Genomic DNA, 24,389 nt, shown 5'->3' with positions numbered 1-24,389 from the left:
ATCGGCACGGAAAGTTATTTATCTTATCGGTCTTACCTATCGTTTCATCCATTATATTCGGAAGATAAAATTATTCCAATACACGTTAACGAAGATCAATAATGAATTAACTAGTCGATCGAACGATTCCGTTAGGTATTTAATACTTTAAAAGCTCCAATGTGACGTACAAGTTAGACGTTAAGTAAATATAATACGTACCACGATAAATGCACAGCGTTTATTGAATGAAATACTGTGCGAAAGTTTCGTATTTGGTTCATCCTTCTGTCTAGTAACGCGATCCGTTAATTGCTCTCAGTCTATGAATACATCGCTGGTTAGTGGGAATGATTTATCGATATGCAGTGGACTGTTTGAACGAGTTTATTCGAACCACGAATCGAAATATGATTATATTTTAAGCGTTCCTCGATTCTTTTACGACTATATTCTTCGAGTATAGTTTACGAATCAAATAGTTTTCGTCTGCTTTCTTGGGTACGAGTTGATTCTGTATACGGCTTTTAATTTAAAGAGGCGTGCAAACATTTTATCGCGTAATGGAACCAGCGTAAAGAGCGTTTCATGTACTTCACGCAAGAATATTTCTTTTATATCTGATTAGATTCCACTGGTTAAAGGGAGCCTGGCTTGCATCCTCGCGAAACAAGCAATTTTATTATTGAGCAAACTGTACCTGTTGCAACATTACCAATAACATTCTACAAACGTCTGACACGTGCAAAATTGCAAATATATTTATTCATACGATCTGTCTGTTTACGTGGGAAGTAGACATGTTTTAAACGATGACTTTAAACAGATTTTAACACGTATCTCTCGTTACACCGTACCCTTAAATTTTGCATTGAAATTCATTTTTGATGATCCTCGAATTTGATATCAAATCGTGGAATTTGATATCAAACAACGTACCAAACAAGGTGTTCGTGTTCTGGCATTTCAAAATTTAAATTGTTTAATAATTCGAACGAGTCGGTAATTTCAGCTGGAATTAGACTGCTTTGAAATGCTATCGGTAATCAGGCAAACATTATCGAAGTTCATTAATTTAACCTCGGATACGATAAACTTCGTTTTTTCTTGAATGAATTATATATTTATTAACGTCCACATTATGCGTACAGCTTTTGTAGAAACAATGCGAGAAGGTTCGATCATACGGTAATTTTTGATTTATTATCATATTTTGATTCGATTCGATTTGTTTTATCGCAATTGTATTTTTGCAACCGAGCGATAAATACATTAAAGCGAAACATTATATCGTGGCAAAATTGATTGTAATTAACTCTAGTTTTTTTTATTGTTTGTTAAACCATTGTGATGATTTACTTGTTATCCGTGTCGTGTACAATAAAAGACCGAAGTACGAATGTATAATGTACGTGGTAAAACTTACTATATAGACTAACGTTTCCACGGTTACGAAATAGAGGGCGTACTTACCGCAATGCGCCAGTGACGTGTTCGCGTATGCAACAAGGCGTTATTCGCATCTTGAAAAATACAAGAACTAATTTTCATTTACTTTCTACTAGAATCCCCTCGTTTCACTATTAATCGATCAGCATTACCAAATACCAGAGACTCGTAGCATGACAAATTAAAATGTGTTAATTATGAGTATTTCTTCTCAATATAAGTATACGCAATTTATCCGCATGAAATTCGTATTTGCCATATGCTTGTTCCACCACCGAATTCATCGTACGTAAAGTCGAAGTTCAAAGTAAATACCCACTGCTTGCCATAATTAGGGGATGACCTATATAAACGATTTTACATTTTAGTAAGATCTAAAATTCATGAAATTTGCATTTGTCGTACGATCTTTCACAAAGGTTTGAACTGGAAAGTATACGCTCGTCGAATCAAGCTTTATGATACTTTAGGCAAACAAAAAATGAACCTTCTATCAAGGTTTTCAAATTTCAAATAAAATTCATCGGACAAAGAGTCGAAATTGAAGGTGAATACACAATGCTGAAAACATTTAGGTTATTGCATAAGTCTTTATGAATAAGTGAAAAATAAATGTGCTTTACGTTAAAAATATTATTTCAAATATTCTCGGCAACATTTTTTCTCGAAATTATCTATGTTGCATTAGTGCCAAACTATTTGCAATGTCGTTGACATTTATTATTTTATTTTATAATTTAAGTTCCACGTACATTAAAACACAAGTTTGAATGGGTTAAATAAATGTCATTCGACGAAAATAGAAATTATACAAAATTGGTTCATTTTGAAACACTTGATCCGTGTGAGTTTCGATATGTCTTACATTAGTTGTATTAAATTTGTTGTTTTTCAACGCGCTAAGCAAGTCAGTGAGTAAATATTGAATGTACAGCACGACTTGCGTAGAAGTGTGATCTTTTAATTGTTTTAAGCAGTGTACCGTGAAAATCGATGTGTACGCTCCCTCCCCCTCTCTCTCTCTCTCTCTCTGTACTTATTGTCTCGTTATTCGTTTGCTTTTTCGCCTTAATCCTTCAGCTGTTTTAATTATTTTTAAAACAGAACATGGCTTTAGGTACAGATTACATGCTCTTAAAAATAATTAAACACAATGTTGTCGGTTTACGAATCGACGTTATTCCAAAATATTTAAAGAATCACATTTGTATTAGAATTTAGAATACTTCTACCAAGAATTCTTTTCCTAAATTTGCATAATTTTAATAAAAGGATGAGTGGTCTCATCTCACCGAGTGAAAGCATTAGTTTTTACGACACTATCGCAAAAAGTCTGTAAACAATTTTTGTAACGATGTATTTGTAATTCAAATATAGTTTATGTATTCTTACGTTTCACGTGACTTGTTAATGTAAATGCATTTGAAATCTGTTCTTAAAGAAATCAAGAAATATATCTTGAAACAGTAGTTGTATTAATGTTCGTTGAAAAGGTGGAATTATTTTTCTGCAGACACTGTGCGAGAAACATAAGTTTCTTGGAGGATCCTTTAGGATCGTAGCATCAAGTGCTGTTGGTCAATAAGAGGGAGGACGTGTTCTTATATAGGACAGCAATTTAAATTTTATGCGGACATGCCATTGTCGTCATATTTCGCGAGCTTTTTTTTATGTTTCTCGGTACAATTGTTGTGCCAAGCATTCTCACGAACAGAAGCTACATCGCTTAATTAAATATTTTTAGTACTTTTCTTCGGTATTGTACTTCATAAGAACCACTGCTCATTGTATGGAAAGATGCGGACGTTCCATCTCGATTTTTATTATAATTGTTCCTTGACATTTCCCCATATTTCAGATACTTTTGCATGGAACATTACCCATTTTCTTTTCAAGCTGATGGTTACGTAAATTTCTTTCTGTATTTTTGTAGATTTTCGTGCGTAACTATCAGTGTACATAATTATAAATATTTATTTTCTACGACACGTGTACAAGGACGGCCGGCGCGCCAACTTACGAGCATATTATTGGAGTTTTAATTAATCGATTGAAAAGTTATTTTTATCTTTTTTTCGGTGTCCTAGTTATCACCCTGATTATAAGTTACTTCGAGCAGGTGCTGTTCCAAGTTCTTTAACAAGAACTTTAACGTTTCGTTTAAAAGATCACAAAAGAGTGTCTAGAACGATCATTTTAAAGCGGTATGAAAATGTCCAAAGAACGACGAAATAATCGTGCAATGAATAGTCAAGTAGTCACCGTATACCCATCGTTAACTGTCCTGAAGAAGGCCTTTCATGCACAAGAAAAGGCGTCTCTTTGAAGAAGCTTGATACTGTAACCTTGAGTCACAAAGACAATCCTTAATGACGTATCTAGCTTCCTTCCTATATTTCGCCTATCATAGTTATTTGCTTGTTTGTCTATCAGAATATTCAGCTTTTTTTCGAATAGGATTTAAAAACATGAAATTTTCTCGTAAACGAGAATTCTTTTTATCGCAATACCATTTAACCGGTTGCAAAGATAATCGCAGGAAGTATTAGATTGTTGCGCATCCAGTGGACGATTTCAACGTCGTAGAGTGATTTACGCTTTGAAGTTTTATGCAACAACGTTACAGAAGAATCTGAAAGTGTACACGTTTAGAAAACGTAGTCAACTTGGTTATCAATCGTCTCTTTTAACCAGCGAATCATAAATTTCTATGATTTAATCGTTCAATCTAGCTAAGATAAATACGTACGTTATTTGGTGAACGTATATAATATCAAAGAAACTTCGATTTTCAGATTCCTCGATGGAGAGTGCCGGTGGTGACAAGCAGAACGAGTCGGACGAGTGTGACGTGATCGGTAACAATCAGCATCAGAAGAAGATGACGGGCCAGGAAGATAGCAACGTGAAACTGAGCAAGGACCTAGGGAAACAAGAGACTCTGAAGAATTTAAAGAATTTGGAGAACATTGGTCAGAATGACGACGACGCTTTGAATAAATTGTCGAAGGCCGTGTCCCAAGATGACGAGGACGTGGAGGAGCACGAAGAGGACGAGTGCAAAGGTTCTGACGAAGAGCTCAAGGAGGAGAAAACCGATGGTAAGAAGGACGAAGAATCCTCTAGCAGTACAACGTCTACGAGCACTTCCGATGACGAATCTGAAACTAGTTCGGAAGATAAGACGGAAGCCTCGAACACCGAGCAGATTAAGAAGATCGAACCCGAAATTAAGAAAGAGGATCAGAGTAAAAACGACGACACCACCGATGACAGTGACATCGAGGATGACTTGATTTCTGCCATCAATTACAACACTATTACCTCATTGGCTGCCCTTAAGGACATGCTACAGTCCTCCGGAGAGGACTCTGACGGTGTTGATAGTTTCTTCCATCATTACTTCCTCTCTCACGTGAACAGGCTACCGTCGAGAAACCAAACTCATAGCCCCTATCCTTGGGGAAGAAGATTATCAGAATGCAGGGAAGAGGATGAATATGAAACCGAGGAAGGTAAGGAGATATACAGGGTGTTCGGTCACCTCTGCGAAAAATTTTAATGGGAGATTCTAGAGGCCTAAATAAGACGAAAATCAAGAATATCAATTTCTTGATTGAGACTTCGTTAAAAAATTATTAAAAAATTAAATTTAAAAATTTCAAATCATCCTGAAAAAATTATTTTTAGTTGCGGGGGTTAATTACAATCATTTTTGGTGAATACACATACCTCTGAAATCTTACCCACTTTCGAGAAAAAAATTCGAGTAGGTATAGAAATTTTTAGACGAAATTAAAAAATTTCAAATCACACTAAAAAAATTACATTTAGTTACAGGGGGCAATTACAATCATTTTTGGTCATTATACATATCCCTGAAATCCTACCCAGTTTCGAGAAAAAAATTCGAGTAGATACTGAAATTTTTCAACGAAAAAAAAAATTTTTAATTAATTCTGAAAAAATTATTTTTAGTTGCGGGGGTCAATTTCAAGCATTTTTGGTCAACAGACATACCCCCGAAATCCTACTCAGTTTCGAGAAAAAAATTCCTTACCAAAAATATAATTTCTGGCCAGAAATGTCTGCCCGAATTTTCATACGAATCTTTAAAACGTCATAACTTCTGAACGGATTGGACGATTTTAATGTTCAAAAAGCCAAACGCCGCGTATTTTTGTGTAGAATATGTAGAAATTCTAAAAATATTCGAAAAGTTGGTCCTTGACCCTACAAAATGAGAAAAACCCCATAAAAATGGTCCAATTTTTAAATAGCCACAACTCCTACAATTGTAAATATATTTCAGTGAAATTTTTTTCTAAAGTAGAGCTCATGGGTACCTACAAAAAAGTATTAGACAACTTTTCTGTAGAGCGTGAAACAAATGTATTAAAAATAAAAAACAAATTTTCAAGGAAAATCGACAGGGGGATAGGTGCCTAAATTTTTCGACGAAAACAACATCTTTCAAATCGTTCTGGAAAAATTATTTTCGGTTACGGGGGTCAATTACAATCATTTTTGGTCAATAGGCATACCCTCGAAATCCTACCCATTTTTGAGAAAAAAATTCGAGTATGTGCTAAAATTTTTCGGCAAAATTAAAAAATTTCAAATCGTTCTAAAAAAATTATATTCGGTTGCAGGAGTCAATTGCAAGCATTTTTGGTGAATAGACATACCTCCGAAATCCTACGCACTATCGAGAAAAAAATTGCAAAAGGTGGACAAATTGTTCGGCAAAATTAAAAAATTCCAAATCGTTCTAAAAAAATTATATTCGGTTGTAGGGGTCAATTACAAGCATTTTTGATTAATAGACATACCCCTGAAATCCTTCGCACTTTCGAGAAAAAAATTCTTTACCAAAAATATACTGTGTGACCGGAAATGTTTCTATAACTTTTTAACGAAGCCTCAATCAACGTATCGTAAATCTATTTCAACAGCCGGGTAATTTACGTTCGATAATTTTCAATAAATACTTTTTTTAAGTACCGTGCCTTGGCGATTAAAACTTGTTTAATACCGTACGTACTGAATCATGCTGGATCTGTTAGGTTTTTTTATTACGTAAAAGTGATCGATACTACCGTGTAATAGTATCCGGTTTCTGCAGCAGTCAGAAAAATATGCAAATTTTATGTTGTCGTTGAAATATTATACATTTTATTTTTCTTAAAAGATGACGGTCGGTGAATATTAAAAATGCAGTGTTAAAATTATTTGGTAAATTAAATTTTTCATAGAATTTCAAAACGTGCGATTACGCGATTAAAGTTTTAGCGAGTCAAACATTCTTAGGGATGGCGAACAATTAATGTATCAATATAATTAGATATTTTGTCGTCTGTGAGATATATAACTTAATGAATATGTGTGTTGATATTATTAGATCGCAAATAACGTTTATACGCCGTGCTTGGATCGTCACTACAATTCATAAATAGTCTTGTTTTTATAAATCATTCGAGTATTTTATTTTTGCTATCTACATTTAAAAAGCACCAGTTTAAGCTAAATTTTTTCTTTATCGTTATCAATTTATACGGAGTGTATTTGACATTGCGTTGTAATTTGTTTCAAATTTCGATTGATTAATTACACAAGAATAGAAGTCGAATATTGAATTAATTTTATTAGACGCTTGTATCTTGCTACACAAATCACTGCCTAGTCGTATTTGCAAGAAATTAAAGTCTATGAACGTAAGAAATGGCTTCGATAGATATACACAGTATCGTTTTGCTACATGACTCGAGAATTTTAAAAAAATTTTCTACGTTCGTTAAACTTATCACCCACGAATTATTCATTGAAGCATATGGATTATTTTTCTGGCAAGCAGTATATCTTGGGTAATAAAATTGACGCGGAACAGTTGCTCGCGCGTTGTATTGATTCCGAAGAAAGCTATTACGTTATCGCGCCGAAGAAACTGCAACGAAAATCTTCGTTCTAATTAATGTGATACTTATTTTTAATTAAAATTTAGAAATTGGATAGAGTATGTTTAAACACGTTGATCGTTTGATTTTTCGAATCAGGTTGATTCGAGATGGTCGTCGGTCGTGTGCCACGTATGTCTATAGCAGATTACAAGAAAAGTAGCATATTACGAAACATGATTCGGGCATTAAAACGCGCGTGGAGCTATTAGAAGGAGCTCGCACTCGTTCAATGAGAGCTAAGATTAGCGCGTGGCCGGTGGTTTAGCTTCGTTTAGTTCCGTTTGGCAACGTTTCTACCAACAGCGCGAAAAGTCACTCTACTTAGGTAACGACAGATTGTATTTATAGATTATCACCGAAATTGGAAATACAATAACTGGATCTTAGCGAGAATTATAATTTTCCCAAGTTCTGTAAGCTTTTACAATCTCTCCAAGATTCGAAATCTTTTAATTAGTTTTCAGTTTCTTGCCTGGGCAACAAACTTGATAAAACTCGTGCACGCTGCTATCTTCTGCTCCTGTTCCAAGCGAATTTTTTAAATAAAAAATTGGCATATTTATTTATAGGATGTCGTCGAAATCACGATTCTACGTTCATAACGGTCCAGTAGTTCTTGGCATCTAGTTTCTTTACTCAAATCGTCGTTCTTGGCACAGGGTTTTCCAATAAGAGTGATAAAACTTTAAATTCGATCGATCGAATCGATTGTTACCAGTCGCTATGTTTGTTATTTGCTTGTTCGAGTCACGTGATATTTGTATTTAGCAGCGCTTTACGAGTCATCGTGGAAAGATACACGGTTGCTCATCGAATATATTATAATTCATTACCAAATTCTTATTCGATTCGAACAACGTTTCGTGCACTTTGATTTATAGTCGACAGAACTCACAATTCGTCATTTAATGGAAAAATTCGAAACCATTGGTTTAGTTGTTGATCAACATATTCCAACGAGCGAAAAGAACATTCCTACTGCAAGGGAAAGTGTTCCTGAGATTTGAAATTTATCGATTCCGTGACGATTCTAAAGATTTTTATCCTTCCAAGATCTAGTTCAAGTATAAGATTATTTCGAGAAATGCAGCTATCAACTGGCCACCAAAATCTTGCAACTTATTACCATTAGTCTTTTTCTCGTGTATTCCAATAAACCACAGACTCGACGATTACAAAGCAAACATTATTCGTGATATTGGTGAAATACATCCTGATTTATGTGCCAGAGTCATCGAAAATTGGGTTAATCGTATTCACTGCACCAAACACAATTGTGGTCATTTAAACGATATTCCATTTCATGCATAACGTCCTCGAATGTACATAAAAATAAAACAACGAGCATCGAATTTTGCCGTTCGGTTTAAAGTTCAGAATCAGAATATTTAACGAATGTCCTCCGGAATCGCGTCGTTCGTCGTCGTGCTTGCACGCATTTTAATACATCGAGACTCGTGCGTCGAGGAAAGTATAAAGACGATACGGTTATCACGCAGCGTGGTACAACCCAAGCAGACGAACGTATGTCGAATCACACAGCGGTGCGCGTAACCACGTAACAGGCGAGCCTTTGTAATTGCAGACCTTGGGAGAGCCGAGTGTCACAAGTGCAACTGAACTGAATAATGGCCTCTTTGTCATAATTGCACACCGAGATCGTCGACCACATTCTTACTTATTCACGCTTCGTATTTCAGGGAAAAATGTGGACGTCTCGATTCCTGAGAGGATCATCGGAACCAAGAAGAGCGTCGCGAAAATCGAGGAACCGGAAGAAAAGAATGACAGCGTCTCTTCGAAAGCGTCCAGTCCATCCACTTCCGAGAAATCCAGCTCGGAGAAGATCGATCAGAAGTTTAATGCTACCTCGAGCGTATCCGAATTGAAAACCACGGTTGCGTCCTCGATGACGATCACGACAACCCCGACGACCACCAGCGTGACGCCGACAACGTCGTCGTCGAGATTCACGACGTGCACGGTGACTTCGCCAACGTCCACCACGAAGCCTCCGCTGAGGAGGAGGCACACCACGGGGCCTGGAATGACTTTTCCAGCGACCGATCCGCCGACGTACTCCACCAGCATGACCTTCTCGAGGACCAGCCCGCTTCCCAGTCCGCATCTTGATAAAAGGTTTTTCGACAGCAGCCTGATAGAAATGAAAAGTCAGGCGAGCAGTTCCAGCACTCTCGATTACGATTCCACCGAGGAAGTCTGGATTCGAAGGGTGGATTTTGTTCAGGAAAGAAAGAGAAAGGTAGGTGAAATTCATTCGGTACTGTTCTTTTTTTCTTGTGGAATTTTAATCGCATATTTTCGAAACTGTCGAATAAGTTGAAACTGTGAAGTAAATGTTCTTTGTACGAAGTATTCTTATTTGAAAATATCAAGTTTAAAAACTGACCGATGTTATGAAAACGTATTTTTTTAATCGTGTTTATTTGCAATCGAATTCTCATCAAGCAAAAAAATTTTAAGTTTAAAATATAAATTGTTACAGTAAACTGTACAGGCTCGTATCGTCGTGAGCGTCTCACAGACACATTAAATTATTAAATGATTGAAAGTCTAATCATTCTCAAAATGTTGCTATCGTAAACGTATGAATAGACATTGAGAAGTCATCCTTGATAATATTCTGTTATACGGTATCGTGATATAACAATTGGATAGAAACCAAGAATTAAGTAACATAGTACGACTGTTTGAAAGCAAATTATGCTATCGTCAGTACTTAAAATAATAAAAGATGCGTTAGTAAAAGCATAGAAGAGTGTATGTATGTATATTGAAACTGCAATTTTGTAAGAAATAATTTCATTTTGTATCATTGACTCACTCTTTTCACAAAGAATCTCCTTTTCAGTCGTATCATGAATTATACTTCATTCAATACATGTTGAATATTGAGTACAACAGTATTTATAATATTAGTGCTAAACGTAATAGTTAACGAGTAATTTTGCTTTGTTTCTTGAAAATTTACTTCGCGTATATCAAGTTGGATATTAAACTTTAATAAGAACTAAATTCGACATTCTTCCATACTTATTACAAAAAGTAAAATACTCAAGAATAGTATTGGTACTTGGTGCTCTGTATACAGGGTGTTCGGCCACCCCTGGGAAAAATTTTAATAGAGGATTCTAGAGGCCAAAATAAGACGAAAATGAAGAATACCAATTTGTTGATGGAGGCTTCGTTAAAAAGTTGTTACCAATTAAATTCAAAAATTTCAAATCGTTCTGAAAAAATTATTTTCGTTTGCAGGGGTCAATTACAATCATTTTTGGTTATTACACATACCCCCGAAATTCTACCCAGTTTCGAGAAAAAAATTCGGGATGGTGTGAAATTTTTCGACGGAAAAAAAAAATTTCAAATTGTTTTGGAAAAATTATTGTCGGTTGCGGGGGTCAATTACAATTATTTTTGGCCAATAGACATACCCCCAAAATCTTGCGCATTTTCGAGAAAAAAATTCAGTACAGTGGGAACTTTAAACGTTAATAACTGTTTAACGAAGCCTTCGTCAACAAATTGGTATTCTTGATTTTCGTTTTATTTTGGCTTCTAGAATCCACCATTAAAATTTTTCCTGTATATATATTTTTATTCGCTATAACTAGAAGACTTAGTAATTTATAAGTTATTATCATGAACAGCACGGTCACTGTATCGCTCGAATAGTACAATTCATGGAACAATTCTTCCATATGCTTAAGAGGAACGGCCCGACCCGTCTAATTGCAGTAATCGACTAATTGCTACGAGGAGGAACGGTCTTGCAAATTTGTTTACCATGGACGCGGTATGAACTGTTGCGAAAGTCAGTGGTGCAAGAGTATCCTGCTCACGCGTGATAGAACAAAATTGAGGATTGAGTTTCAGATTGCGACACGGCTATTTGCATGTTTCTCTAACAATGCGACAAAACGTTACTGACAACTAAAACTAATCTCTTGATAGGTTTCGTTAGTTGATGATGTCTTTTGAGCGAATTCGCTCGTGCTTGAACAGGAAATGGCCAATACTGATATTACATTTTGTTTCCGGCGGAAATACAAAAAAAAAGAAACATTTGTTCGTACAAAAAATAATTTCAACGAAAAAAAAGTCGCGTGGCTGGTTCTAATAATAATAAACGCAACAAAAATGTATTGCATATTTGCTTACGAACGAGCGACCATTTAAAGCGTCGTTCACAACGAGCAAGGTGTGGTCGCTGGGTATGATCACTTGTGGAATTATGGTCGTCACGAACGGCCAATCACGCGAGTGTACGATCATCGATTGGCAACTCCGCTTCGCGCGTGATCTCATCAAGGTGATTTTTTTTTGTTTAATATCATAAATGTACTTTCAGCAATCTTGGATGCTCGAGATTAATTTATCGCCTTTTGTCGTATAGTTTAGAAAATTGGTATCACGGAAATTTTACTTTAAAGTAAAAACTTAAGCATGAAAATAGCGTTACTACAAACTTGCAATAAATATTACAAGAATTTTCAGTGTCAGATTAAAGTTGATAATTTTCTCCAATAGAAGAAAGATATTTTGTATATACACGATTGTATATATTCGTCAGGCTGCAAACATTTGGAATTTGATATTAATTAAATATCTGAATTAATTTCACTGTATAATTATCAATTTTAATTTCGCTTCAGCTTCGACATTGTTCAGAATATTTTATCTCGATTTTAACTTTCTGCGAGAGTACGCGTAATCCAGTGGCAATGAAAATATAATCAATATGGCTGAGCGTGTTTCTGAGATTTTATAATTAATTTATTTATTTTTACACAACGGCACATTATTTGTTCGATCGAAGAATATTATATTTGGGCAAATCAGTTATCGAAACTTACGTGGTATTTTTTATTTAATTTACAGTTACCAAGTTCAACTTTTCTTGTTAACGTTAGTTCGTATATCCGACAACGATGAAATATGGAGCTTTCCAAATTATGATTTATACTCGTGAAATTGCACTCGCGAATCGTGTGCGACTGCTTCCGTAAACAACCAGGCTAACGGCCGATGCTCGGTATAACCATGGTGTTGCACGGTTATAAAAAGAAAGGTTCGACGAACCGGCTGCATGGAACTTTGAGGGCCTTACCTTCTTTCTCTGGAAAGGGTAGATTACCTTGGTCACGAAGCGCCCAGAGTTACGAATACGGACCTTGCTAACGAAGTCCTTTTTCATCGTTAAAACAATCGAGGTCGATTTTACAGTGTACCTCGGTGCAGCTAATTCCGCTTTTACAACGAAGAAATTTAATTCATAGCACGAATGCTTCGATCCTCCAACAGTTGAGGCGAACGTAATGAACGAATATATGGTTATTTTGACTCATAATACACTTTGAGTCGCATTATGCGTTTGAATAAAACAAAGAAAGATAATTTCGAAGAATGAGTCAAAGATTAACAATAATAGAAATCCTGTTTGGTTCAGTATGATAATAGTCTGATAATTAGTGATATGTACTATAGCAAATCTTAGAAGAATTTGTTTTATACGAAAAGAGAACATAAGATGGTGACCTTAATTGAATCTGAATTTAATATCGTTGCGTTTTATTTTCTATATAAACCATATGTGGTTCGAAGTAGTAAATAAATAATAGTTCGATAATACTAATTTAAGTGTTGAAGCATTCAGTCAGTGAAAACACTGTAGCTAATCTTATTCATTGTTTCGTGTAGCGTATATTTATTGTAGAAAGTCGGTAAAGTTAGAAACAGAAATGACCAAAGTTTCACCCAAGGTAAAACGATAAAACTCTATGGATTAAAACAGTTAATCAGTTTGTGCACGTTACCATCATAATCAAGTCAAGGCCGTGTGCTATAAATTTGAATACAATCATTCGTATGAAATCATATAATGTTATTAAATGATACAAAGATGTTCAAGATGTATGCTCCTAAATTCACGATATCGTTTGGCCCAGATCTCGATGTGGCTTTAATGATTCATGTAGAAGGATGGGGAAAGGGGGACGTAGGTACAAGGCTTCCTTTAAGCTCTATCGATTCGGTTGAAAGACGAATTACAATGCGTTGAGGACTGTTATGACGGATATCTCGTCACGTAAGGCCTCCTTTGTCGATGCTTTTGTACGTGAATTGCTCACGTAAGTAGCTATGCGTAGAGATTAGGTTAGTAAATAAATCATATCTAATTTTGGATTCAAAATATGCTAATACGTGTAACATACAAAGTGTTAATTTACATCGGATAATGCTGGATAAATACTGCGTACAAATTTATAGTATACGCAGAACTTGTACGAATTTTAATTAATTACGATCAAGCTTATTAACACAATGGGAAAAATATTACAATAAACGACGGTATTTAAGCGCGTATTTTATATGATAAAAGTATTTCTTTCGTATATTTCTAAAGGTAAATGATAGAGTTAAACGAAGTAAACGCGCTTTATTTGTTGTTTGCGATATTTTACTCTTTGTTGCGTAACACAGCCGTCTGACGACTCATAAGCCCGTTTTAGAGTACAAAGAATTTTACACGTGCTTCGTTTCGCTACAGGCATCCGGACTGAGTAATTGCATCCCGGTGTGCAGTTAATCTATTTCAGTCTTGACATTTTCATGTATCTTTTGTTCGTTCAAATCTCTCGGCCTCACGTTCGATGATAATTTGACTTGTTTGATGACTCTAATCGTTTTCATTGCGATTAAGAAAATCACGGAGCACGTCTTTATCGTTGAACGTTCACTCCTCGGCAACGCGGTTCTAAATATTTTTCGTGGCAATCGGTAGATGGCGACGCGATACGCTGAGATACCAGCTGCCATCTTTGCGAAATTATTCGTAAGACGAATTGAAGTTGAACATTCGAGGCGCGTGTCACAACAGCAAGTAATTTGTCAATACAAATGAAGTAATTTACTCCTTTGTTCTGTCTCTTCGTTGCACTTAAATAGTTACATATCAGATCGAGCTTGCATGTCTGCCACACATGGTCAAAAAATACGAAAATACTAATGAATCGAAAGGAAGGCTGTTACGTGCACGGACAGATGTAGATCGGAATATTATACAAAAGATCGTTTCATCGAATGATCGAGGTAGTATAAAATGTAGAGGCGGGTCTGCTCGTTATTAACATAAAAAATGTGCGATAGTTTTGTTTAATTAGATACATATTTTCATAGTGTCTATTAGAATATATGCAAATGAAAGAAAGAAAAAAAAGATGGACGATGCAGTTTACATTTTCGCGGGAAGTACTCTGATAGTAAGAATTTCGATTGCGAGTTTCCAGGTAAGAGGATATTTTGAAATCTCGGTTGAACGTTTCTCGCGCCCGCGAAAGAGTAGCAGTGAGGCTATACCAGACATTTATCGTGCTAATCACAATTCATCCGAGATAAGAGAATATTACAACAATCCTCCAGGGAAAATCATTATCGATACGGTTTCTCGGCAGAATAAAAAGATATCAGGCGATAGTGTATCCCGGTACCTTCTACCACCCACGAGTGCCAGCATTGTCAGTCACCGTTGAAATCTCGATGAACACCCGGTCCTCGCGGTATGAACATTTGAAAACCTCGGGTGGTGCACTGTTTTCTGTGTAACTCGTGAAAATATGTCGGCGGCGTCGCTGGGCAGAATTCGGAAATACTCTCTTGTACCATATTTGGATGTTTGTCCAGATCGTGGAACGTACAAGGTACATATTCAAAACGTCCCTCTATTCATGACTTTTTGAAATAAAAACGCCAAATACCATTTCCTATACACGGTATCGCTGACCCATTTCGTACAGTCAATCTACGCTTTATCGCGAACTCGAATAAAATTTGAGGTTATGTCCACCCTGCTATGTCTTCCCATAAGTAACGTTTTATTGGTATACATTCGAAACGTGGTAAACAACTTTCTGTCAGTGACTAATTAAACGTAAAGTTTGTTGCCTTTTGTACAATTATTTCTTGTTATCTTTTTTTTTTTGGTAAGATTTTTTCAATTTCATCTTAATTTCGATCCCGTGGGTTTTTAAGTCGAGTAACTTTAAGGACTTTTTACTTTCTATCGCGAAGAATTTGACGGAATAGTATTCAATAAATATCACGAATGATCAATAATTTGTCGACTGGGGCCTTCTAATGTTTATTACGTGTCGTTTCCAAGACATATTTCATCGCGTTATCAGAACTAAACAAAGTTCTATGTCATTTATAATGATCTAATTGAGTTGTAATACAACTCAAATACTGTTTTATGTTCTCTTAAACCGATAATAAAGCGTTCCGTGAATGTAGCCCTGGAATCGGTTTTAATATTGCGGTTTTTCCATGAGTGACTCATCGTCTTTAAAGTATAGTATGACTATACAGTATTCATTGTTTATCTTCACAATTCAATCTTGTTGACAATTCACGCACCAATCATTGTTCGAATTTGGAATTATTTCTAGTCTATTTTAAACGTTGGTGGACTATATTACAGAGTGAGTTAATTTCAGTTTTTGAGCCACTTCTTCAACAGTCAAGATTGAGTTTTGTCAAACAGTTCGTAAACTGTTACTTCATTCGACCTTTCAGAACGAAAACGCCAGGTTCGTATTCGAGGTTGCAATTTTTTTTATTAAAAACAAGTTACTATATATGAAGTTCATATTTATTTAATTCATCCCTGATGGTCTATTTTGATAAGTACCACAGAAATATGATCCTTTAATTGTTTCGAGCAACATATGAATTGTTTAGGACAGAACTGATGATAATCACGATCTATAATTCAAAATACGTTGCGGTAATCGTATTTGATGTTTGCGTTTAAATGATTAAATCGATGGGGTTGTTAAATAGATGTTGTAGTATTTAGCGCTGGTACATCACCTTTCACATCATTTTATCTTTCGTATAATTTCTTATCACGATTTTACGTAATACGTCTTTTTGATGCACAACGCGACGCCTAAGTTCTAATAACGTGCAGTAAAAGCTGCACTGATTAATGCGTTGTGTCTATAAACTAAAGCGCTTAATTTATCGAATCACCTTCATCTCAGAACTAGTATCAAGCTAAACGTTAATTAGCTCTTTTTATTGCAGTTACGTTTCACGCGTAGAAAGTTCGATGATTGCGTCAGAAACCGTTCATCCAAGTTCGTAAGACGATTGATGGATGCAATGCAATTGGTTTTCACATTTTTCACCCAGCGAAAGCAGAGAATACTAACGATATCTATTTTCTGCATTTAGGTACAATTGTTTTCGATTTCTTGTTAGTAGTTTCACTGATAACAGTTCTTTAACAAATCGAAAAAATGATACATCGTAGATTGGATACTTCTTACTTGCGTGAAGTGCTTCTACACATTTGTTTACAAACTTTGTTAACTGTGATCTCTATCGTCGATCAGGATATTTGGTAATCTTATCTATTTGAGCTTAAATATTGATTGACTATTGGCAGGGTGTATTAGACTTAACAAAGGCGCAATGGAGACTCTCATCTAAAGTGAGATATATTTTTACAAAATATGATTGATAGAACTCCTAATCCTGTTTCCAACACCGTTTTCTGTGAAAATATGAATGATTACATTTGAAACTTTATCTAATCACAGTAGCGTAAATTAGAACGTAAACATTGATTATGTTTTTAAACAAAATGGATTTAATTTGGATTTGTTTTATTGTGAGAACAATACGATTAATGTTTTATTTATATTAACGTTTCAGCCTAAGATGAAAGACTTTTTCAGGATTACGTGTAACGAATAACTTAAATAATAATATATACTATGAATTAAAATAATTAGTCATTAATTAAAGGTTTTTGAAGTCAAAGAATATTTTGACATTGTATATTATATTCTCTTATTTTATTAATATAATAATGTGATTCTGATAGTGTTTAGTTTGGTGATATCTATTATTCCTTGTAAGAAACAGTTTAACTTTTTAAATAATACGGTTTTTTTTAAATTTGGTATTTTTACGTTAAATGTCGTTTTCAATTTGGAGACTCTGGGAGCTTAAATTCATGCAACACAGCATCGATCACAGAATAAATTTTCTGTGGTGTAGCTTGTCCTACTTAGTATCCGATTCAGATCTGACACAAATTTTCTATTTGGCCACAACGGTCTTGTTCTTTTTCAAAGGGCGATGTTATTTATTCCGCTTGGCTCTTGTTTCCAATTTCTTGGGAAATAAAATTTTCTGTTTTCTAGATTTATGATTAGAATGATTCATGTATGCACAACCTAATCGTGTACCAGTGTCTGTCGATTGTCTGGATTTTTGTATTGTCTGACTTAAATAACAGTTTATACAGTTGATCGTGTTTAGTATCGGTTAACAATCTTAAAAAAAAAATAAATATTATCGGTTCGCTTTCAAGAATCAATTCTATTTCCTTACAATTCTATTTCGCTATCTGCAATATTAAGAATTCAACAAATAGTCGTACGAAATTAGAATAGATCAGAAATTAAATATTTAAATTTATTCTTTTTTTTTTTTTGTTATTAACGCATCAAGTTCAACGAGTATGCGTTTTTCCTGCTGTTGTTTTATCTCCATTTCTATAAATAGAAGTCGATGCAAGGTAGAGCAGATAAAGATTCCTGTAAAATTTGAAAAATGTTTCATAATATTATACGGTTTGTCCAGTGCATGTCGCAAACCGATAAAGAATTAAGACAATTCTGTCGATAAAGAAATAATTGTTCTGGAAAAAGAATAAGTAGTTTCGGTAACACGATTATACAATTAGAAGATCTTCGAGATAACAATTATAACTCATTGTTGAATCTTAAAATATTAAGTTATAAGAGATAAGGAAAGTCAAGAACGTAGTATGATTTACTCTATAAAATACATGAGTCATTTTATGATGCAGTTATATGGGGAACAATGGAAATGCAGAACTCGTTGAAATTCATGACAGAACAGTGAATGAAATTGAAAGAGAACCGCTCAATAGCTGCAACTCGATCATATCCCCTCTTGGATTTCATTTTTTCTTATGTTGCATAGAAAATACGTATTCGATCGTTTCTATATTTATTTCAATTAACATACGCGACATTTCTGGTTTTGAACTCGAGCAGTATTCGATGAATTAAACACATAGCGAGAACGTATGTATACGATTTGGAGTATACTTCGTAAAAATACGATCTATGACAAGATTAAGTCTTTTCTTTTTTTTTGAGAAACTTGTTCGCGAGATGATACTATTCGAAATCATCGGTTACACGTAACGTTGAAGTGTTTGATTTTCTTCCTGTTTCCTATGCTCTGTAAATTTCAACCGAGATTTATTTACGTTTTCATAACGCTCCTCTACCAACTGTATCACGTAGCTCACGTGATATTTTGTATCAGACGTTGAGCTCGTGCAGCCATGATTCAAAATGCCAGTCGTGCTTGGAACATCGAACGAAACATTTCGGGATTTTCGTGTGTATACTTACGCGTTGAGGAAAAACAGTACCGATTTTACAAAAGACGGAATGATACTCGATAAATACCAAGGTCCATCTCGAATCCCTCGTTTATTATACGAAGAAGTATAATCTTTCATCGAATTTTTTTTTTATGAATATCATTTTATTTCACAATTTTTGGATCAGTCAGATTTTAACCTTTTCGAACTCGATGGCAACACTCCAAATCAGGTTCGAAAGGGTTAATTATGATGTACAAAGTTCTTTAAAAATTCGTCTGTTATTTCAAATTTTAGCGCAGGAAAATATCACGATACAAAATTGTTAATTAGTTTTTAAAATTGATCTTAGAAATGACTATAACATAGTCATATATGTTTAGGTTTTTTATTGTATAGAATAGCATACATATTTTTGTTACTGTATTGTGATAAAAAATTATTGAAAACTATTTCGAGAAAAGTGTCGCGTGAAAGAATGTTTAACCGATGAGAGATACGATAAGTATCAAGAAGGTCGCTTTTATTTTCGTTTCGAGATTAGCGTGGAAGAATTTTTATTGACTTTTCAAAGCCAATTCATTAACTTTCAGAATCTGAGCAAAGATTATCTAATTTTAATGTATTTAAAAATTGCTGAAAAACAGAAGTGGAATTAATATTCTTGGCCGTGAATACAATAACAGCGATCGATTGAATTTCTACGGATTCGTTGTGCCTGTACTGTTTCTTCGAATCGACGTAGCATCAGTTGGCTTTATTCGAACGATAAATTGAAATGATGGTTCCGGCGAAGACGGACAAAAGCGCGAAATCGTGAAAAATGTTCGCGTGCCGGGTAACATCGTGTTTGTGACGACGAAAAATATACAAGTGGAGATTTGTAGTTCGAGCATGATATGATCCTTAAAGCTTGCGTGTCGCGGAAACTTCAGGATGCTGCGGAAAGTGTGTTCTGTGATTTTATTCCGGAATATAGGATACGGGTACGAAACATTTGCGTCGTTAGACAAATTAAAGAGTCATTTTAAAATGATAATTTTAAATTTGAGCCGCGTTAATTTTAGAAAATTAACGATACGAGTGTGTACGTTTTTATTTATGTAAGATTCGATTTGCTTCTTCTTCAAAGAGGATAGATAATACGCGATAACGTGGGTCTCATTTTTATTGCAAGGTGCAATTTGTAGACTTTCTATTTCATAATACTCGATTTAACACGTTATCATTGTATTCTCAGTAGGAAGATATCTATGCGTATTTCTGTTTTCGTCTACAATTATTTCGATACCGTATATTAATGTATAATAACATTTCTTAAATATTCTTTTTAGTTTATGTTTAAAATAGATTATTGTATGATTCTTTCATATATGATAAGAACGATGAAATTATATTCTGCTACAACCATTGTGACATTGTTTCTATTGTCTTTGATCTCCCAAATAATTGGAAGGATTTCAAGGATTTATGCAGCACTGTACAATTAATGAAGGACAATGCACCAACTTAATTTAATCACTTAATGTACTGTACTTTAAAATTTGCTAATGTCAACGTTTTTCGATCAATGTTGACTAAAGGCAATAGATGTTAAGAGAGAGCCATGAAAAAATACACAAACCTTTGATGATACGACTTTGAAATAACTCTTGAAACGTATAATTTATTACAGTACAAAATCTGAACGTTTGTTTGGTACTGTATGACGTTGATGGCAAAGCAACTGGAAAATCAAAAGAGTCAGCTGGCTGTATCAAATTCGAATGCAATTCTGACTGAGTTTCTCTTTTAATAAATTCCCGACTCTGCTACTTCTGAACGCGTAAAACGATGAGTTATGTATTATTTATTTCAAACGAGACTCATTTTCGATTTAGAATTTTGTCAATAATAAACAAATTCAACCGCTCGTGTAATAAAAATTGATAAATGCCAAGAAAAATTTCAATTAAAGACATAACAGAGATATAAAGCCATCCGTACTTCTCTGTGATAAAATGGAATGTTATTCGTATAATTTTTTCATTGGAGATATCTCGGAAGATATCTTCTATCAAGGAAGACATCTGAGCAAGTCGAAATTTCCTTCTCGAGACACTTTGCAAAAAAGCCATGAAAGATAATCTCGCCAAATAAAAACGTTGTATCAACTAGCTCTCTTGATTAAACAATGATATCTAATCATTGTATTTTGTAGCTTTAAATCCGCGGATAATAAAATTTCATAACTTGTTTCCTGTAAATTCTTATGTATTGACGTCCTTGGTAATAGAACAATCACCCTATATACAGAGAAAATAAATAAAAACAACATATGAAAATTTTGTATGGATCAATGACCTCTGTTATTCTATATGATCTGTCCTCAAGTCGAATCAGAACTATCTGATTATTTTACATAAATATTCCCCAGTCACCCAGATATTTTATTTCTTTGTAATATTACTGCAACGATTCAAACGTTTCCCCATTTCGCTGTACACATTTTCATACATGTTTCTTGATATATATATTATATATATTGTAATCAATTACAGTATTTAAGTTTTATAATACTCTCCAGTTTATAGTAATAGGTTCAAATTATCGAGATACGAATATACAAGTGATTGAAATTCCACTGAACACTATTTCAAATAAAATGTATTTAAGAAAACTCATACATTAGCGGTGTCAATTATTTATCAATTATTTACGAATATGTTATTTTTTTACAGGAACTCGGATCTCAGCCTCTGCCTACAATCGTAACCGAAGATGCAGATACTTCAAACCATGCCTCTCAGGATCAAGGTCACAGACCGCGAGCAGGTACGACAATCATGCTTTATCGTTCTATCGAATGTTGTAGTCAAATTTTTTATCACGTTCTGAGATAAATGTACCGATGCTCAAACAAGGAACAGCTCGTTGCGATAGCCTCTGAAACTGCTAGTTTCCTCGCCGTTTGTTTGAAAACAATGTTAGATACCAAATGCATTTTTATATACAGGAACATGGGGATCGCATTCGAGGACTATCAGGAAGCCATCCTCGGGAAGTGCTCCTGGTTCCGGAAAGTCAACTCCTCTTCCACAGCAACCAGAACCGTCAAGTTCATCGAGTTCAGGCAAGGGCGGTAAGAAAGCTTCAGGCACTCAATCTGGATCCACCAGTCGGAGCAATAGCCGTAGTAATAGTGCTGAACGTAGAAGAAGCGGTGGAACTATTGATGAGACCGCCAGCCCCACAAGAAAACCAGCACTTTTTGACGCGTTTAGACCGAGGAGCAAATCTGATGCTAGTAAAAGGAAACCCAGTATTATAGCAAATATGAAGAGCGCTGTGCAGGTAAAATTATACTTACGCTACAACTATTTCTCCTAACGTGCAATGTTAAGACTTTGCGGTCGGTTGTAAATTCAAGTAGAAAAGGTCACACCTGTGGAATCGTTGATTTTGTTCAAATTTTTTCTGATAATTCTAGAGCAAAAATAGGCACACGAATATTCGAAATTTTGTGTCAATATTCGTTATTTACATCCGACCGCAAAATGTTAATATCCGTACGCCGTTCGAAACAATTGGGGGTTCACGTTTCTGAAAGGACAATTCAGGGTAATAAGTCAACATGGATAAGTTAAATACTGTGCATTGAATATACCTCGATGAATGATAATGCAATTGGAGAATGTGATCTCCTAATTAATTTGAACAGTGTATTTGTTGTGAAAGAGCCGTTGGGCTGATTTGTCATACTATTTGAATGTTGCTCGCGTGTTTTATAGCATTCCTTGCACAGAGGTTCGCATGGAAGTTCGTCGACTGATGTACGTACAGATAAGGATCACCACAAAGATTCTAAGGAACACAAAGATGGAAAGGAATCTATGGGACGTCCTCGAGCAGGATCGGAAAGTAGCAGAAATCCTGTGAGCAAAGTTATGGATCTCATCAGACACAGAAGTCACAGTGCTCTTAGTTCGGAGGACAAGCGGAAAGCGGTGAGTAATTTAAATGTATTGAATTTTTCACGCGTTTCGAGATTTGCGGAATAAGAGAACACGGATGTATTAAATCTACTAGAGATCCCTTGTTTTTCACTAATGCCGTGGACATTCTAGGTCTTTCAAGATAATATTGTTATAAAATATTGTTTAAAATTAATCGTGCCTTTAAAGGTCACGGCGATCTTTAAGATCAAGATTAAAACGAGCATCCAGTGAAATTCATTAAGCCATCGGGGCACAGTACGAAGGTTGAAAGCACTATCTAAGAGTACGATATGTTATTTTTGTAAAATTAAACATAAAAAGTCCATAATAATTATTTACCGACCGAGCATCGTGAATTCATGTTGAAAATAGATCTCTGTGTTACCCTTGTGAGTAGCAATTGATAAAGATATCATTCTTTTTCCGACGAATGTGATCCAGTAGATAATGTTTCATGCGGTGTAGGAACTGAGAATGATACTCATCAAGTAATATAGCTCATTGATAGTAAATAATAGTCCTATCCAAACAAATGCCCAAACAAATATGTTTTTGTAATTTGTATTTCAATAAGGGTATCAATTGGTCCTTAAACTTTCTGATTATACAATCCTCTATTCGGAAACGACGAATCATACAACCTTATTTTCTTTACATACACTCATTTGCTTTTGTCTGCTTTTATGTTTATGTATTTATATGATGCAGAATAATGTATTGGTTACTTTGTTCAGTTCATATAGAATGCAAATGTGTGTACAATATGAAAGATAGATGCTTCTCAAGATTACATTTAAAACATTTTATACATGCATTAGCCTTCGTATGTCCGCTGGTACTGAATTGATTTTACATTATTTTTCTTAAGGCGTACCATTTGACGTAAGAATTTAATTAGTTTTCAAAAAAATAGAATAAAACTTTTCGAACGTTATTGTTGATCAAATTTAACCAGTCTCTTTTCATAGCGCACACTTGTTTGTTTTATTTCGTTTTGATCTTCAAAGATTCTAAACATATTGAAATTTACGAATATATTTTAGTTTTCGCTAAAATTACACTTTAAATAACAAATGGTAATTAATTTTAGGCATGACGGATATAGTCGTCATGGCACAAAATAGTCATTTCTTTATGATAAATATAGTCGTCAAACACAGCTAACTGGTTAAGCTAGTATTGTACAAACTAAGCTAGTAATATTGGAAATTAGTAGTTTCAAGTTTGCTTCTACATTTAGTTTTTTCTTGTGTTTACACTTGAATACAAATAATGAGGAAAATACTTGTTCGCGCGCGAATGCAAACAATTTTTCATTTTTCAAGCCTTTTAGATCAATTTTTTTGCACCAAACATTTTTAAGGCTTTAGCAACCAGTTCTAACTAGCCAGATCTTACGTTTAACAAAAATTCGGTCTAAGGACTCTCTTTAAATCTCAGTTTCAGTACGGTGTACAAGATAACTCAATGAGGCTATCTTGTTGACTGGAAGATAACGTGTATATTGCAGCACCAGACAATTACGAATTAAAAGAAAATCTATAGTTAAGTCATTGCTGTTCTTTGAAATAG

The 24,389-nt window shown here is 34.7% G+C and overlaps 1 protein-coding gene across 2 annotated transcripts in view; it reads left to right on the top strand.

The window, feature by feature from the left end:
* The window catches only part of Snf4agamma (SNF4/AMP-activated protein kinase gamma subunit), a 141,470-nt gene that overhangs the window by 21,710 nt on the left and 95,371 nt on the right, over positions 1 to 24,389 (top strand). For both annotated transcript variants that reach the window (XM_076768558.1, XM_076768551.1), the window contains exons 2-6: positions 4,224 to 4,943; positions 9,086 to 9,648; positions 21,561 to 21,654; positions 21,836 to 22,173; positions 22,611 to 22,826. In XM_076768558.1, coding sequence (XP_076624673.1) covers positions 4,232 to 4,943; positions 9,086 to 9,648; positions 21,561 to 21,654; positions 21,836 to 22,173; positions 22,611 to 22,826 — 1,923 coding nt within the window. In that variant the 5' untranslated portion in view covers positions 4,224 to 4,231. The remainder of the gene's footprint in view (positions 1 to 4,223; positions 4,944 to 9,085; positions 9,649 to 21,560; positions 21,655 to 21,835; positions 22,174 to 22,610; positions 22,827 to 24,389) is intronic.

Source organism: Colletes latitarsis, chromosome 1 (assembly GCF_051014445.1).
Source record: "Colletes latitarsis isolate SP2378_abdomen chromosome 1, iyColLati1, whole genome shotgun sequence".
NCBI classification, from domain to species: domain Eukaryota; kingdom Metazoa; phylum Arthropoda; class Insecta; order Hymenoptera; family Colletidae; genus Colletes; species Colletes latitarsis.
This window is presented reverse-complemented; position numbering and strand designations above follow the sequence as displayed.